This window comes from Mus pahari, chromosome 8 (assembly GCF_900095145.1).
Source record: "Mus pahari chromosome 8, PAHARI_EIJ_v1.1, whole genome shotgun sequence".
NCBI lineage: Eukaryota > Metazoa > Chordata > Mammalia > Rodentia > Muridae > Mus > Mus pahari.
The window spans coordinates 68,936,332-68,953,811 of NC_034597.1; the positions used below are offsets into that span (position 1 = coordinate 68,936,332).

Sequence of the window (17,480 nt, forward strand, 5' to 3'; positions counted from 1 at the left end):
GGAAGGGGAGGGGAGGGGAGGGGAGGGGAGGGGAGGAAGGAAAGAAAATGTGTAACTGAGTACAAACCAAAGCCTCCCAGCCTTAGACTAGGATGATGTGCTCTACCAGGCCAGAGGCCATCTCCTTTCCTTATGCCGCCTCATGCTCTCCTCCAACTTCACACTGTCTTCCTTCCCTCTCCCAGCAAGAACATTTCAAGGGTCTATGTCAACAGGGACTGCACACGGTCCTCTCCACATACGCCTCCTGGTAAAGGTATGCCGGGAACTTCTCCTTCCCTGAGGTCTAACTATTGTCGTTACTTACATTTCAATTGTCAGTTAGTATGGACAAATACTTCATAAGCAACCCATGAATGCCTTTAGGTAGAGGTGAGAATATAAGAATCTATATCATAATGAAATATTTCAATGAAGGCTGTTGTGAACAAAGTTAACTAGAAAATTTGCATGTAAAGTAAACGTCTTCAAGTATACAAAACTATTTTTTTACAGAATCATGTAAAGTGAAATGTCTGGTTTCTTTGGAGACAGTGACGTTTTTCTGAAAACTGTGTTATGAGAGGATGTTTTGCTGAGAACAGACACATGGCAATTTTCTAGAAGCTGCCTGGAAAGAGGGCATGTGATGTTTTACTAGAGAGGAGCTTGAGAGAACATGTGATGTTTGGAAAGGGTTTAAGTATAACCCAGCAGACAGTGGACTACACTGTGGCATTGGTTCACCTTGCCACTCTTTGCTGGGCTTCGTTGGGCTTTGCAGATGCTGGTCTTGGCTGTCAGTACTGTGGCACTTGTTTGTCTTGCCTTCTTAGCTGATCATCATTTGTCATGACCTCACAGAGAGAAATGCATCAAAGAACTTCTGGTGACATTCTGGGTGGCTTACCACTTTGGACTGAACTGCTGTTGCTGATTTGTGAATGGTGTTTGTGAGTGGATGGAGTACTGATGCTGATTCATGTGAACTAAACTGCTGATATCCTGACGATGAAGACTGGAATCACCCCAAAGAACTATTTCTAAACAGGTCCACATTCCCCTTTGCCCTATTAACCTTTCATTTCTACCTCTGGTAGGTGGTGGGCTAGAAGAGAGGTTAAAGCATTTAGTAACCCTTATTAAAGTAGGTTTTAAAAAATCTAAGCCTATATAATGTTTGCATTTTCAATCCAAGAAGCTACATAAAATATTTTGTTCCTAGCAGAAGTCCTGTCCCTATAGATACTATTTATTTTAGCTTGTATATAGTAATGCCATTTACAGACACCTAACTGTCCTTCTCATGAATACCTTTCTAATGAAGGTATGCTCTTTAAAGTGATTAATTATACTGCCACAAAATAGATGAAAGTTTAAAATGGAAATAAAATTCAGTATTGCAATACTTTTTTCAGGTCAGCTGTCAGTATATCTGAAGATATTTGCTCTGCTCCCTCACTGTATTTAAAATGTGTCAAAGCCATTTAGAAGCCAGGGCTGGCAATATAATCCACAAGCCCATAATCCAGACCCTGGAAAGTTAAGAGAAAAACTTAACTTCAAGACCAGACTGGGTCACACCAGAAGAGAGCCATACCCTCAAGAACAATTAAAGTAAAACCAAAACAACAACAAAAAGCCACATTATGAATAATAAAATGTTGGAAGTATAGACAGATTTCCAAATTGAGAGTTTTTAAATAATGCAAACCCACTGCTCATTTTTCTTAAGTCTAGAGAGCTTTCTCACACAATTACCTAACAGTCAGAGTTACCTTTCACTGAGATGATGGAAACTGCTGCTCTCATCTTGATGGTCATCCTCAAAACTTAAGTTGGACCAGCTACCAGTGCTGTCCTCGCCAACACTGAGATTCATCTGCTGGCTGCCAAGTGACTCTGTTGACTGAAAATCTTCTATTTCTCTTGAACTAGGAAAATATCACATGGTAATAATTTAAAAAACAATTGAAGCATCACAAATTGGGACAAAGAAATAAGATGATAAAGCTGACACTAAGGAATTACATCCCCAGTCACACTAACACCCCTGAACACATCATTGCATCGGCAAATAATGAAGACTGAACACCAGCACAGCAAGGACCACATCTGCACCTAGACAATACCCTTGTGCATCTACATTCAGTTTAAAGCACTTTACATGTTCAACAGGACACTAAGCAGAAGTACACCTTACTACAAGTTCTAAGCAAATCATCTGACCTATAAAAATACTACCTTCATTTGAATCTAAAAGAGCCTCCTTCTGGTTTTTAGTATAAGAAATGCAGTTTGAAATTCTAGCTGTATCAACCAAGCCTATATTCAAACTAGACAAATCTCTTCAGAATATGAATCATAAACTATTTCTTAGCAGGAACTGATGTTCCAGCATTTGGGAGGTATCTCTGTGATTCAAGACCAGCCTGATATACATAATTCTAAGCTAGCCAAGGCTAAATAGTAAGACCCTGTCTTAAAAAAATTTGTTTTAAACAGACATTCATATTTTTATGACACTGTAAAAAAAAAAAAAGACCATTTAGAGCAACTAAACTAATTGTTCCATCTGTATATCATCAACACAGTTCTAAAGAGTGTTGCTTAAGCAGGAAGAGAAAAAGTATCAGTTTTTTGATCAAAACTTTCCTTTGACTTCCAAACATCATATATGTATAAGCTGGCCCCTCCACTGCCATCCTCCCAGTCGAGTCACTCTACAGCAGTGCACACATGCAATCCCAGTCCTCTGCTTGGAACACAGGACCCCAGCTCTTGGAGAACAAAGTAGTTTGTTTGTTTTGATTTGGTTTTGGGTTGTTTTTTTTTTTTTTTTTTGCCTGTTTCAATTTCTTTTATATCCCTAACACCTAAAATAAGCCTTGAACTGCCCTTCCCATTTTTAAAGCACTTCTCACTTTGCATTTAAGATCTAACAACTCAGTTAGGCTTGGCATTCCAAACACAGATATCTTGCACCACAACTTTATTTTATTTAACACTTTTTCCTGTTACCTACCACATTTTTAAGAAAATGATTCGCAGGAGGAAGGTAAAAGAGGGTTTGTAATGACTGCTAGGTAACTGGACTCATGGTAATTGAAAATAAAGTCTAGATCCATTATTATTCTAAAATTCCACTATTATATGCTTTCCTATTTGACATTCATATGGCTCCCTGCTGAGCGTTATGGGTTTGTAATGTCCTATTATATATTCTACCATTAATCAAACAGTTATGAGAAAAGAAACAATTCAGTTAACATCTTAGTGAATAATCTATTTGAATCAATCATTCTTCAACCATAAATCATTTTAACTTTATAAAATGTGAGGCAGAATTATATACAACTGAGTGGACTCTGCAGTTCTTACAGAAGCCTAGCCCAACTGCTTAAAAGAGATCCAGGAACAGAAGCACAGAGAGAGCCTGCAAACACCAGTCTAGATAAAACAAGCTTAAGGGAGACCTCAGGGTACATGACTGGCCAGGCCTAGGAAGAAAATGAATAATCTGAAGAATGAATAGCAGAGTTATTTGCTGAGTCCTGGGAGTGAGGGCTTAGGAATCACCATCTAGTTTCCTCTTCTGAAGCTGCTATGATAGAGAAAGAAGAATAAAAACAGTCCAAAGCCATGTGTAGAAAGTTGTCTCGAGGGGCTGGTGAGATGGCTCAGTGGGTAAGAGCACTGACTGCTCTTCCGAAGGTCCTGAGTTCAAATCCCAGCAGCCACATGGTGGCTCACCACCACCCATAATGAGATCTGATGCCCTCTTCTGGTGTGTCTGAAGTCAGCTACAGTGATCTTACAGTGTATAACAATAAACAAATCTTTTTAAAAAAAAAAAAGAAAAGAAAGTTGTCTCGACCATAGAAACAGACATTAATCTAAGAGTAGTAAATATACCAGTCTAACCTCTTGAATAAACTTCACCCGTTTCTCTTATTCTATTTACCTGCTTCTTAGTTGATGTTATTGTGCTTTCTCTCATCTTCCAGCCCTGTAAATGAATAATTACTCTCAAAAGGAACTGGGAAACAAAAATGTCATAAGAAAACCAAGCACAGGACATGAAATACAACAAATGCAACAGAGAAGACCTCTGTTAAGTTAGGATGAAAATAAGTAGTTTTTATGAACAGAACCTAAATCATACAGGGCAAAGTTAACTTTTCATTCTATTACAAGACTCAACAAAAAATTTGAAACCTACCTGCTAACAGCATGCCCGGCATTTGTCACAGCGGTTGTCATGATTTCTGTGGTAAGGCTCTCAGCAAAGCTAATGCCATCTTGTCCGATTCCACTATCAGCTGCCAAACTCGTGTTGCTCAACTCTCTCTCTGCTTTCTCAATAGCTTCGGCAACTATCTTCTCTGCAAGCACTGCCCTTTTATCAAGATTAACATGAATTTGAGGTACATCAAGATGAAAAATTCTTGATTTCTGACGAATGCTACTAAGTTTTGAACGTGAACTTGGCTTAGCACTAGCACACAGACTCTGCTTTGAAAAGAGCTGAGCAGAATTTCTGGTGCAACCACGGAATTCCTTAAGGTCACAGTATCTGCAAGCTTCATTTATAAGCGGTGACAATTTTTCTGCATAAGTAACCCTATCTGCTGATGTTGTGGTCTCTGAATTATGAAAAGCCGTGGGTCCTAAAGTTAGCTCTAAAGTGTCACCCACTACTTTCCTAGCATACTGTTCTACAGCTTGAGCATTTTCTGCACAACTATATCCACTTAGACAGCCCGTATGCTGGCAAAATCCATGGTTTTGCAAAGGTTGACAAGACTTTGAAAGTTCTGGTCCAGTAACACTCTCACTGCTGTCAACACATTCAGATTTTTCAAATAGACAACCATCTGTTGAGGAACTTGGCAAGTCAACTTTAGGTGCTGTCAGCTGCTTCTTTGCATCTCTTGTTATGCTGCTAGCAAGAGAGGCTGAAAAACTGTACAGTTCAGAAAGTTCATTTCTACAAGGATCCTGTGTCCTTTCACATGTGTGGTATTTGCAAAGATGGCTGTCACTTCTTTTTCTTTGTCTATCTACTTCTTGGCAATGCTCTTTACTTGAGAACACCAACAGTTCCTTGTTTGTTTTCACATGAGAGCTGTGCAGAGGGAACAGTTTTAAACCACACTTCATTTTTACTGTCTTAGCTGCTTCTCGCACTCCTGACTTGACAGACCGGTAGGCCAGTCTACTGGCATACTGATCCATGATTAGCTCACCACTGCCACCTTCCTGTTGGAGCACTTGAATAACATGCCCTGCATACTCATCAGTCACACTTTCACAACTGGGGTACTTGTATGTCAGACCTGGCATGCCACTTGGTAATGAAAGAACACATGTATCGACTTCTCTTGGATGTGCAACATCCTTCACATCCAGCTTCTCTTCTGCTTTACCTCGGTCACCTTCAACATGACAAATGTTCCTCTCATGCCTGAAAAGCATATAGCTTCTAGCATTTACAATCTTCTCGGCTTCTGCAATGACATCAGCTGCCATATCACTTGCAAAAGTGCACCTCTGTATGCTTTCATCTGAATGACCTAAAGCTGACAGCACATTTCTTTGACTTGGTACATTTAAGTGAGGGTTTTGAACCTTGAATTCTTGAGTGATCTCATGATCTAAGTGAGAGGCTGCCACTTCAGTTGCAAGAGAAATGATGTGTGTAGCTAATGCTTCTGCAAACTGAACTTTTTTCCCCGAGTACTCTGACTTTACATGCATTTCTGGGTGTTCTTCACCTTCACTGCTCTCAACTTCTTCTGAAAGAGAACGCATGAGTTTCAACATAAATTCTTCCTTTTCTATAGTAGTTTGTTCATTCTCAGACAAACTACCAACAGATGAGTTGTGAGGCGTTGAAGGTGGTGTTGCAGGTGCAAATTCTTTAGCTAACTCCCCCTTGAGTTGTTTGGTTAATTTTTTGATGTCCCATTCAGAACTAGTCTGGGATGGTACTAAAGGAGTTGATGGGGGAGTATCAGGTATTACATTTCTGTCTCTGATTTTCTGCTTATCTTCCACATGCAAACTATCTACACAGGTAAGCACTGCAGATGATAAAGTCTGTGAGTGACGGAAAGAGCTTTCCTGTCCAAAAGGCATGTTCTCAAGTGCAGTATTATTCAAATTGTGCCTTGTCACTGCTTTGTCCTTCACAACTTCCTTCAAGTCAGATTTCTGATTTGTCATCATTGAACAAGGTGGCAGTGTCTCTAGAGAAAATCCAAAACCCACAGAATCTTTACATTCTGGGACACAATAGTTTCTGACCAAGAGTGAACGCTGAGGTGAGTTATCTGAAAAGTCAAGGAATTTGGGAGTTTCCCCCAAGGTCAACTGTGATTCTTCTCCAAGAACAAGCATGCATTCCTTACTACCTGTTTTTTTATCTATATCTGGAAGCATTGACTTGCTTTTATCCAGGGAATGTTTAATAATAGACTTTGATAACTGCTCAGCAAACATGTCCTTACTGCTAGCTTTGTTCTGTTGTGGTGCTGCTTGGTCACAAAGGGGAAGAGAACAGGCTTTTCCCTTTATTGTTTTAGTTAAATAATCTGCATTTGTATCAACAGTTTTTGTAGCTTTGAAGGATGTCATGGACTCTAAGGTTTCATTTACTATTGTATGTACCATTGCTGCGGAAAAGTTGCTAATAATTACAGGGCCACTCATTAATTTTGAAGGACTCTGCGTGTCCATATCACCGGTAGTTGGCTTGAAGTCATTCTGGTTGCATGGATTGAGTTCTGAAGGTAGACAGGTATTTCTGAGACAATCCACTTCCTCTGCACTGCTTTCTATGGCAATGTGTTCTTGGGTAGAGCCACCACTTGCTTTACTAGGCTCAGATGAAAGACACTTGGAAGGATACAAAGTAGATGACATATGATACGGGAGAAGGGCACTACCTGCCAAGGGCACTGGTATAGAAGTGACAATTCCTGAGGTACAAAACAAAGCCTGCTGCACTGTGTATTCCTTCTTATGCTCCTGCATTGGTTTTGTCATCATAACTGCTTGACTGCTAAAGGATGAGGAAAATGTAAAGGTCTGCGTAGGTGACACTACACTTTCTGCACTCACGTACTTGACATTACCCATAGAAACATTAACTGCTGCCTTTGTTGTAAAAGTCACGTTAGTCTGTGACAGCTCTATGAATGCTTCTTGTATAACAGATTCAGACAAATCTTTGGCATAGGACTTCAGGACTTTGTCTTCAAAGTCAAATGACTGACAGTGTGAAGATGCAGGTGTTTGAGGACATGAAAACTGACACACTTCCATGATACCTTCAAAAACAAGTTCTTCAGCAAGGTCCGCAGCAAATCTAGCAACTGTGTTTGTAAACATCTGCTTTTTTACATACTGTAAGTCTTTCAAGGCATTTGATAAGGCATCACTCACCAAAAGACTGGCCAGGCTACCAATGGCTCGTTCTTTCAGTGAAAATGCACACTGCCTTCTAAGTTCATTAAATGCCATCTGAAATACAGACGATGTCAATTTGACAGCTAAGTGGCACAATGTATTGGTACATGAAGAAACTCCTTTCTGTAAGTCTTTAAATGCACTGCCCAAACTTTTCCCCACAAGGTCTGCTGCAAACTTCTGAACGCTATCTGTAATCACTGAAGATTTTTTACATTTACTTTTTTGATCAGAGTCTCCATGCTTAAAAGTTACAGTATTATTTCTTCCCCTGTTAATACTGTTAATACCTGACATCGTGTTTGCATGAGAATGAAGAACTGAGCCTACTACTTCACACGAAAGATTATTTGCATAATCTTCATAAGTGCAGTAATTTTCATGATTCCTATTTTCACTAGTATCTGTTTGGCAAAGCCATTCAGCAGGAGTGCAGCCTCCAGGAGGACTAAAAGCTGAGGTTCGAATAGGGCTGAACAAGCCACTGTCCTCTGATGCCATCACTGGACGAGGGGAATCTGGAGCATCAGACAGGTGACCATATGGCGACTCAGGTTTGCGAGGAGTTGGCTTTCTAACATTAGCTGGAAGAGCTGGACGCTCAAACTTGAATTTCTGAGGGTTCATACAAGATTTTTCATATTTGTGCCCTATCTTCTGTGATGACTTCCCTATGATAGGATCTTCCATGAACAGGTAAGTCTCCAAAGTTTGCTCTAGTTCATCAAACTGATCAAAGCTATCAAAAAATTCACTCACTTCTGAGTCTGAATCTTCTACATCATCTTTTGTCACAGGAATTTCAGGCAGCTCAAGTTTCGCTTTTAAACTTTTTTGATATCCCTCTTCATCCAAAAAAATCACAGGACTTGGGCTTGAACACTCAGACTCTGAGGAGTGGACAGGAGAAGGAAAGAATGTCTCCTGTGTGTCCTTGCCTTTATCTGAGGCACTGGGGGACCTGTAGAGACTCCTTTGGGTCCAGGGCTCTGAAACCGATGTTGTAACAGATGTTTTCACAGAAGCAGCTTCTTTGTGTCCCAGAACATTTACTGAAGGTGAGGGCTTAGCCAATGACTTTGGTGATCCATAACTAACTAGTACTTTTAATTCATGGCTTTCTAATTGGTGGCCTGAAGTAGTCTGAGAAGCAGCATCACACCGGCTCCTTAGTGTAGCAATATTTATTTCTATAGGAAAAGAATAAAATTCTTACATTATTCTAGAAAAATTATTTTAAAACACTGACATTAAACACAAAATGTTTATATCATGAATGTTTTCTATATGCTATTTAACTGAAAGTTCATCCCCAGTAACACATACAAGTATACCTTTTAATAAAATAATCCCATTTTACCCTATGCCTTCAGATACCTGCCTATGGGAAAGTCAGCTCCTTGTTAGAAAAATTTCTAGTGACTGCCAGCTAAACGCTGACATTTGAACACAGCAAAATGCTAGATACTAACTAGGTTATGAGGTAATCAAGGCTTGAACAATACAACCATGACAATGACCTTAAATATCACAGGAAAATTAATTCCTTTAATAAAAAATCTATTTAAATGTATAAACTAGGTCAACTTTCAAAATAAATTTCAATTGTTAAGTCTCCTTAAAACTTCAAAACCGAACTTTCAACTTCAATCTATTTTTAGGAAAAGTCTAAGAAAAGGCACACACCATCATTATATAGCTTTGCATTCTCTTCCTCCTCTAACTGCTCAAAAGCAGTGACAAAGTCATCCTCTATGGAAGACACAGACTGGTTGGTATCATCCTCATCTTCATCAGTGGTCTCAAGGTGGTGCTTCTGATGCAAGTGCATGTCCAGGGTGTGTCTTATGCCAGCAGCATATTTACTTAGGAGACTAAAGATAAAATCAATTCTGAGTCCTGGTAATGTAGGTGACACTCTCATGACACAAAGCATTCCCGAATGATGACTCTTGGAAGAGATGAAAGATGATAAAAATCAGTTTTAATTTTAAATATAAAACATCTTCTGGAAGTGAAGCCTCAAATTAAACCTCAAGGGGGTGGGGGGCAAGAAATGCATGCATCCTGAAAGGTTCCTTCATTCTGTAATGTTTAATAATTTTAATTATTTAATTCCCTGAAGCTATCTAAAGATATATATTTATTTTTATTTAAATCTCACCTTTAATATTTTTCCTTTCCAATCTTTTTTCTCTTATGGATTCGAATTCTTCTCAATCTAACTCCTTGACTATTATAGAACCTACTATCACTCTAGTCTCTTGGGCAATTTTTTTAAAATTACTGTATGTTTGTAATATATCCTCTTTAATATTTGTCAATCTCACCTACTACACTATGGATGGACAGAAATCAGAATCTAGTTTACTTGTTATTCCATTTTCCTGTAGGTCCCAACATGTTACTTTCCCTTCTACCACAAAAGAACTGTCCTTATTTCTTGACTTATATTTCTCCAGGATTAAAACCTAAAATCATGGTTACAGCTTTGACTAAGAACACAAGCCATTAGTGTTCCCAATACACAATGCATTTTAAACGCAGACATTGATAAATGATGTTTTTTGTTTTTTTAAAAAGAAACCTAATATAACAGCTAATTGCCCTTTATGTCCTAGAAAATAAAGCAAGTGTTTAAGACTGAACAACACAATCCAGGAAACAAGGCATAGCTCTAATCACTAGACCCCACAAAGAACAAAGCAGTATTTCATAGCTGGAATAAGGTCTCCAAATTGTAATCATACGACTGTAAATGTCTTACTCCCTAAAGCCTTTTTCTTTGATACATTATTAAAGATAATTAGTGATGAACTAAAGACTGTTTTATGAAAACAACATTTTACATGGAAGATCTTTAATCAGAAAGTTAACTGGAGTCCATTTTCTATAACATTCAGCTTGCAGCACATACAAATGTGGGATGGCCATAAAGCAGAAGCAGTCCCTCCAGTTATACAAAGATATCTGAACAGAAATATTTCACTAAAAGTTTGCATACCACTGACAGAACTTCACTGGCAGGAATTTAGTTTATAAGCCATGATCAAAATTATTTTATACTTCAAGGCTGGCAATGCTTTGCAAGATAGACTTTTTATCAATACCATTTCCTGGAGACTAAATTAAATCAAGGAAAGCTTCAATCACTCTTACTGAGCAAATATAGTAAAAACCTGCCCTGAAAAGGCAGATGAGAAATGATCTGCCAGTTACCTGATTTAGAGGACTACTGCTTACATTGGACGATTTACTGGTATCCTTCATACAAATGATTTCATTTTCACTTAGGCTGCAGAAATGGAGCGAATTCAGAAGATCTGGAAGTTCCAGTGAAACTGCAGCTAGATCCTAATTTTAAATAACAGTGACAGTAATGAACAATACTACAGAGTAACATTGTCAAGGTTTCCACAATGTTGTCCACATCCCAACCTCATAAAATGTACTGGTCAATAAATTGTCTGCTTTGTAGCAGCTCACATACATACACAGTTTATCTACAGAGTCTTTTTGTTTGTTTTGTTTTGTTTTTTGTTTTTCGAGATAGGGTTTCTCTGTACAGCCCTGGCTGTCCTGGAACTCACTTTGTAGACCAGGCTGGCCATGAACTCAGAAATCCGCCTGCCTCTGCCTCCCGAGTGCTGGGATTAAAGGCATGCTACAGAGTCATTTTTTAACTCACAAATAAAGCACAGGTTACTTAGTAATACTTTGTATGTAATACTTTTCAGCATTTTGCTACTGAGCTACCTCATCAATCTTAACAGGACACCTCACACATCCATAATGATCAGCATTTAAATGCTTTTAGTAGTTGTCACCCTCAGGTCTTCTGGGTTGACGCTGGAGTTTTTCATATAGAATTCTTAGCTACTGAACACCCTTCTTCAGAGACTGAGTTTTATCTCTTTAAAAAATAAGTTTACTTTTTCCAAAGATATTGTAGTAAGCTTTCACAGAGTTTATGCAGGTTTAAGGAAAGCTATCTTTCTTTTCTGTTGCCTTTTCTTTAAAAGTTTTTTTTTTTTCCAGCTCAAGGTTCCCTCCAGTCTTTGCCCCCAAGAGTAGAGGCTTTATACAGGTGGTCCTGTCTACAGCTCCTGAGGGCCAGAGGAGGTGTGCTCTTTGTTTTGTTTTTGAAAGAGTGTCACTCTAGGTGAAGCTGGCCTCTAACTCACAGTGACACTCCTGCATCGGCCACTTGTATGCTGTTCTGGAGAGTGTGCCCTCTCTGGTCTTGTTATCCAGGCTATTTCCTTCTGGCCATGAAAATCAAGACAGACTACAGAGTTTGCAGGTATACTCACTAGAGAGAACTAATGCAGAATTGCCAGTTTTCTAGCAGCAGCACAAGGAAAAACTATCTGCAGTGATTTGTGCAACTGTCAGGCAAACTTTCATTGATCCTAACCTCAAATATCAGTCCCCCTATAAATGCCTAAATGAAATGGGCTATAAACTTGTACACAAATTTATAATTATGCAAAAATTGAGACCTTTTACAAATCTGATCTTTTATATTTAATTCTACTCCACTAAAAATACAAGAACCTTACTACTGAAATCAAATTGTGAAAGCCATTAAAATATCCAAATGTTACATACAATATAATGAACAGAATGAAATAAAAGGCCTGTGGTTTAAAGATTTCAGATAAATGATTTTAATAGTGAAATCTAAATCTGCTTTCCTTAGCAAGAATTATATCAACAAAAGCTAGTGATAGTAGCACACAGTTGTTATTCCTGCAGCTGGGAGATGGAGGCAGCAGGCTTTCGACAAGTTTAAGGCCACAGCAAGGATATCTCACAAATAACAACAAAGGAATCCTTAATAAAAATACTGAAATTGAAGATGGACAGACCACACTCAAATGTTATCTTTGTTTGGGGGGAATCAGGGTAGGGACAGAGACTCACTATGTAGCCCTGGTTGGCCTGGAACACATTGTACAGACCAGCCACTGGTCCTGAACTAAAGGTCAGCCTGCCTTTGCTTCCTGAGTGCTGGAATTAAAGGAATGCACCATTATGCCTGGCTTCAAATAGCATCTTTTAGCTTTAAAAGATGCCTTATAATCGTGTAAAATTTGAGCACTAAAGTTTTCAGTCTTCAAAATTTAAGTAGTCCCCCATAAATTGACCCCACCTGCATATGAGCAGCATCTGTTTCTTCATTAAAGCCCAGAAAGGTGACCTGAATTTAAAAGAAAAAAAAAAATCTCCATTAGTTTACTGTGTTTAAGTCCTAGGTCAGAATATGAGCAAGGCACTAAGCACTGGGCAGGGCAGGCAGTGTTCCTAATGACCAAGGTTTCCGCCACACTGTAGCTCCTGAACCTCACCATCCACCTTTCCCTTGTCCTCCTCATCTCCATCATCACTGCCATGTGCTCTTACTTCCGCCATCACTGGACCTGTCCACTGTCATGCCACTTGTCCATTTGCCATGGTTGTTAATGGATGCCTTCAGCCTGCCCTCATTTCATTCAAACCCATGAGACCCCTTTCTAAGTCTAGCACATGCCCTGTACATGACTGCTTGAGGTTCTTGCAGTTGTGTCCCCTTGATATGAAGCTCCTTCCACGTTTAGGCCTGGCTCCTCTTCATTCTGCAAGTTCCTGTAAGTCTCAGCAACCTCCTTAGAGAAACCGTCCTTCCCTATGTAGATTCCCCCAGGCTCCCTACTCACTAGATGAATTCCATCAATATTCCCTTTAACACTCTTACAGATCTACTACTCCCTACACAAGGTTATAAAAATCAAGTATCTATGGCAGCTCTAAGTAAAAAGTGAGTAAAAAGAACAAGTTCTAAAAAGATGTATTATACAAAGAATTTCTTCCTTATTCTTAAAAACACATGTATGAAAAATAATAGTGAAAGGCAACACACTGGAGTATTTAGCAGTGACTAACTGGGAAGCTTCCTGTGGCCTGATTTTCCTCTGCTTCTGTCCGCTGTGCTCCTTTACCTAATTCACTGGATAAAGAATATGTAGTTTCTTTTTAAATTTTTCAGTACTCTCATTTTCCTACAAAGAACAGAGACTGAAAAGTTATTTTTTTAGATTATATTTATGTCCTTGTCATCATGCTAGCCCCTTTGATTTGGGGTAAAAAAGTAAATGATTTACCAAGTAAGCGCTGTGTCTAGAAATACAAAATATTTAAATAACAGCAATTAAAGTACTGGAGAGAAACTGGATGGTTAAAATCTAAGACTACATTGAATATACTTTGATTTCTTTCTGATGACTAAGAAGCCAGTCAGAATCTAAATTACTCTGGCACTTTATTAATTACAGCTACTAACTCAGTTGTAGTGTTAGATGCCCTCTAGGCATCTAGTAATCTGTTTTCCAGGAGAAGCTTGTCTCCTCAGAACACTTCCAGGCAATAGAGCATCCCTCCCTAAAACATGGGCACTAATTTCTTTCCTTTTTTGAAATGGATATATAGTACATAGATTTTATACAATACATAAAAGCATGTATTCATAAGAGGAGAAGCAAAATGGTCTAGAGAAACAGAGGCTAACAGAAGAGAAGGGAAGGTAGAGGATTTCAAGTACAGGGGAACAGATTTGAAAATATATCCCAGATCCCTAGTTGTCCTCATACTGTCCTTCCAGGCTGCTCAGGGAGTCCTTTCATATCATCAGAAGAAGCAGGCTCCCTGGGCACCTCCAGGTCCCAAGGTCATCGTATTTTCTCTTTTGTGTTCATCAAGGAAACTTGAAAGGATAGGAAAGATTTCTGACCCATTTTAGAAAAGGATTTAAAAAGTGACTACATGAAATAAGTGTACTTTGTTTCAGAGTAAAAGGAAAAGCACTAAAGTAGCAGCCACTGAATAAGCTCCACCTGCCCAGTAAGAGGCCAGTAAGACCTGTACACTTATGAAAAGGCTAATGTAACAGTTGGTCAATGATGTTAGCTACTATTTAAAAGATACTTCTTTTCAAATAACATTGTTATTAATTATTTAAGAATTTCACACATTGTATTTTGAGCATATTAGCCCTCCCCAATTAATCCCAGATTCACTCCCAACCCCATACCCACCTAACATGGTGTTATCATAAAATATATATATATATATATTCAGGTTCAATTTGTGTTGCCCAAATACTCTCCATTATGAGGCCTGTCTTGGGGGCACTGTCAACCTACTACAAGTCATACCCTCAAAATAACCCAACTGCTTCCCAATTATTAGTATTATGAACAGCTTTTAAAAACAGACCCTTAAGTTATACGAAGACCATGAAAACATATTGTGCACAATTGCAAAAGGGTTCAGAAAGTCGTATGGCAAACCTCAGTTAACTGGGGGTGCTCATCCTGGTTTAAACACTCTCCTCCTGATACACTGCATAGCTCCTTCTCGCTCTGTAATAAAGACTTTACAGACTGGAACACATCTTCACTGAAGCTCTATGGAATAAATAAACAAAACAATTTAATTCTAAGACAAGTAAGAAAACTTGCAGATATTTGAGTTTTACAGTTACTCATTCACCAATTAATATTTTTTAAATTATTTGTTAAGCTCAATTCTGCTGAGAAGAAAATTCAAGTTACTGGAAAACCATCCAGACCTATACTCCAGATTCACTTATACTCACCTCTTACACCCGTGGTTCTTACCCCTCCTAATGCTGGTACCCTTTAATACAGCTCCTCATGCTGTAGTGACCCTCAACCATAAAATTATTTCATTGCTACTTCATAACTGTAATTTTGCTACTATTATGAATCATAATACAAATATCTGATATGTAGGATAATACAGATGTGACCCCCCCAAGGGGGGTCAAGAGAAAACAGGTTAAAAATCACTGTCTTACACTAAAATTAGCAAACTGCATATATTATTTCCAAGTCACTAGCAGAACAGAAACAATTCATATACTGAGTGAAATGATGTAGGGTACATTAACATCAACTATTCTTCCCTTAAAAGACAGAGAAAAAAATAACTAAAAATAAGACTTCCCAGTGGTCTTAAAGCAGCTATAAAACAAAAACAAGGTAAAAGACTCCATGTCTGGGAAAGAAAGTTGTCAAAAATGCCAAGTGCACGCAGGAGACAATGAATATTACATATGAACAGAAAGATAACACTAACTTCCCACTAACTCCAGTATTCCTCTTTTCATATGTGGCCTGCTCTTCTCACCACACTCCAGCCCTACAGAACCCTATTCACACCAAGGCTGATGATTTCTTCACCCTTTAGCCTAAATTTCTCCTTTACTGTTTGCAGATTAAGGTCACTTGGTCTGTATTATAACATATCGTAATTACAATATTCATATGTATATCTTTTCTGCCCACTGAACTGTATCATAAAAACTATATTCCATTCAATTCATCTCACATTTTACATCAAGTCAACAAACAGCTGCTAACCATAAAAAGTTCATCTAACTCAAATCTGTAACCTAAGAGATAATATTAAGGAATTCAAGAAAAAGGTATGTAACGTTAAATTTCAATCTCACCTAGCAAGATGTGTCTCTACATTTTTAAATACTACCTTTTTCTAATGCAGGGTCTTAGAATCAATAACCCTCAAGTAGCAACAAGCAGATTGCATACCCAGATTGTGGTTTCTAAACACCAACCAGCAATTAAAAGAACCAGAGCTCCTCAGAAAAATGTCTGGTTCCAGGACCTGGACAGAGAGAACATACAAAAGAAACTATACCATCTAACTGTGCCAGGATAGAGAAGTGCTCAAAGACTAATAGGGTAATTTCAAAAGAACACAGAAGTCACTGTATTACTCAGGAACCCCCATTGGCTACATCTGGAACAAGCAGGGCACCAAAAAGATCAGAAATGGTAATGCATCCTAACTCCTGAGTTCAGTCATAGTGTTTTCTTTACCTATGATTTCTGGATGACAAATACGGGCAAACTGGTTCCATTAGAAAATCCTCTTTGTAAGGCTAAACATACTGATTTGGAAAGAATTACTAATATATCCTAAATCTATGAAGTTAAAAGCTATTGGGAGACAGGCTACTCACATTTCTCAAACTATCATCACATAGCTTCCTTACTAAGCATTTAATCAAAGTTATTCTGCATTTATGTTGAAGACAGCAGATGGTTACAACCTTGACCGCTTCCTCAAGAGCACTGACGATATTACCTCCTGACCTGACACGAGAGCAATGAAGACCAGGAAACCTCTGAGATGTTCCTGATAAACAGAAGTACAGTGAAAACCAATGTGGTATATTCTACAGGAGAGCTAGCTCAGATTTTTCCAGAGATATGGTGTCATGAAAATAGGATCTAGACCACTGGCCTGGTTCCAGAATGGGGTAATCAAAATATTCAATGCAGTATGTAACAAACCTTGAGGAGACTCTAGATAAGAAACAAGAAAAAGTTACAAGGTTTACAAGAAAAATTTTGAGACAAGTTGGGGGGAACTTATCAGATTACACGTCAGACGGAGTTACAGATGAAAGGTCTTCTCAGGAGTCGTAATGACACTAACAGACACACGCAATTACAAAGGGAAATGGAGGTGTAAGGAGAGAAGAGAATGGTTGTAAAAAGATGTTAACAGAAGGTAGAAAATGCATGAGTTATGCATTGTTCTGAATTTTTTTCCCAACTTTGGTAGACTTTAAAACATTAGTATTTATAGTTTTGTTTTCATTAATGAATGGAAGTTTTCACATTAATTTGTGAATACACACACACATACAAATAAATCATGAACTTGAACTACCAATATAAATAAATTCATGACACTCTAGAACAAATGGTATTTCTAGGCAGAAATTGCTACAAATAAAACTATAAAGTTTTACAGAATTGTAAAAGCCTGTGATTCCAGAGGAATACAAATGAATAATAAATGGGGGAGGGTAACTAATGTACTTGCCAGCACAGGAAGTGACAAGTCATAAACTGGCAATTAAAAGGCCTTTACCCATCCTTATGTGAACTATCTTCTCCCTTTATAAATTCTGTCAAAAGAGAGAAGAATTATTA

The 17,480-nt window shown here is 38.3% G+C and overlaps 1 protein-coding gene across 5 annotated transcripts in view; it reads right to left on the reverse strand.

Moving 5' to 3' along the window:
* Positions 1 to 17,480, reverse strand: part of Akap11 (A-kinase anchoring protein 11) — a 44,285-nt gene that overhangs the window by 12,067 nt on the left and 14,738 nt on the right. For 4 of the 5 annotated variants that reach the window (XM_029541358.1, XM_029541361.1, XM_029541359.1 and 1 more), the window contains exons 3-8: positions 14,781 to 14,897; positions 12,608 to 12,655; positions 10,672 to 10,806; positions 9,139 to 9,403; positions 4,202 to 8,642; positions 1,758 to 1,913 (exon numbers count right to left, since the gene is read on the reverse strand). In XM_029541358.1, coding sequence (XP_029397218.1) covers positions 1,758 to 1,913; positions 4,202 to 8,642; positions 9,139 to 9,403; positions 10,672 to 10,806; positions 12,608 to 12,655; positions 14,781 to 14,897 — 5,162 coding nt within the window. The remainder of the gene's footprint in view (positions 1 to 1,757; positions 1,914 to 4,201; positions 8,643 to 9,138; positions 9,404 to 10,671; positions 10,807 to 12,607; positions 12,656 to 14,780; positions 14,898 to 17,480) is intronic. The other variant, XM_029541360.1, reaches the window with a different exon arrangement.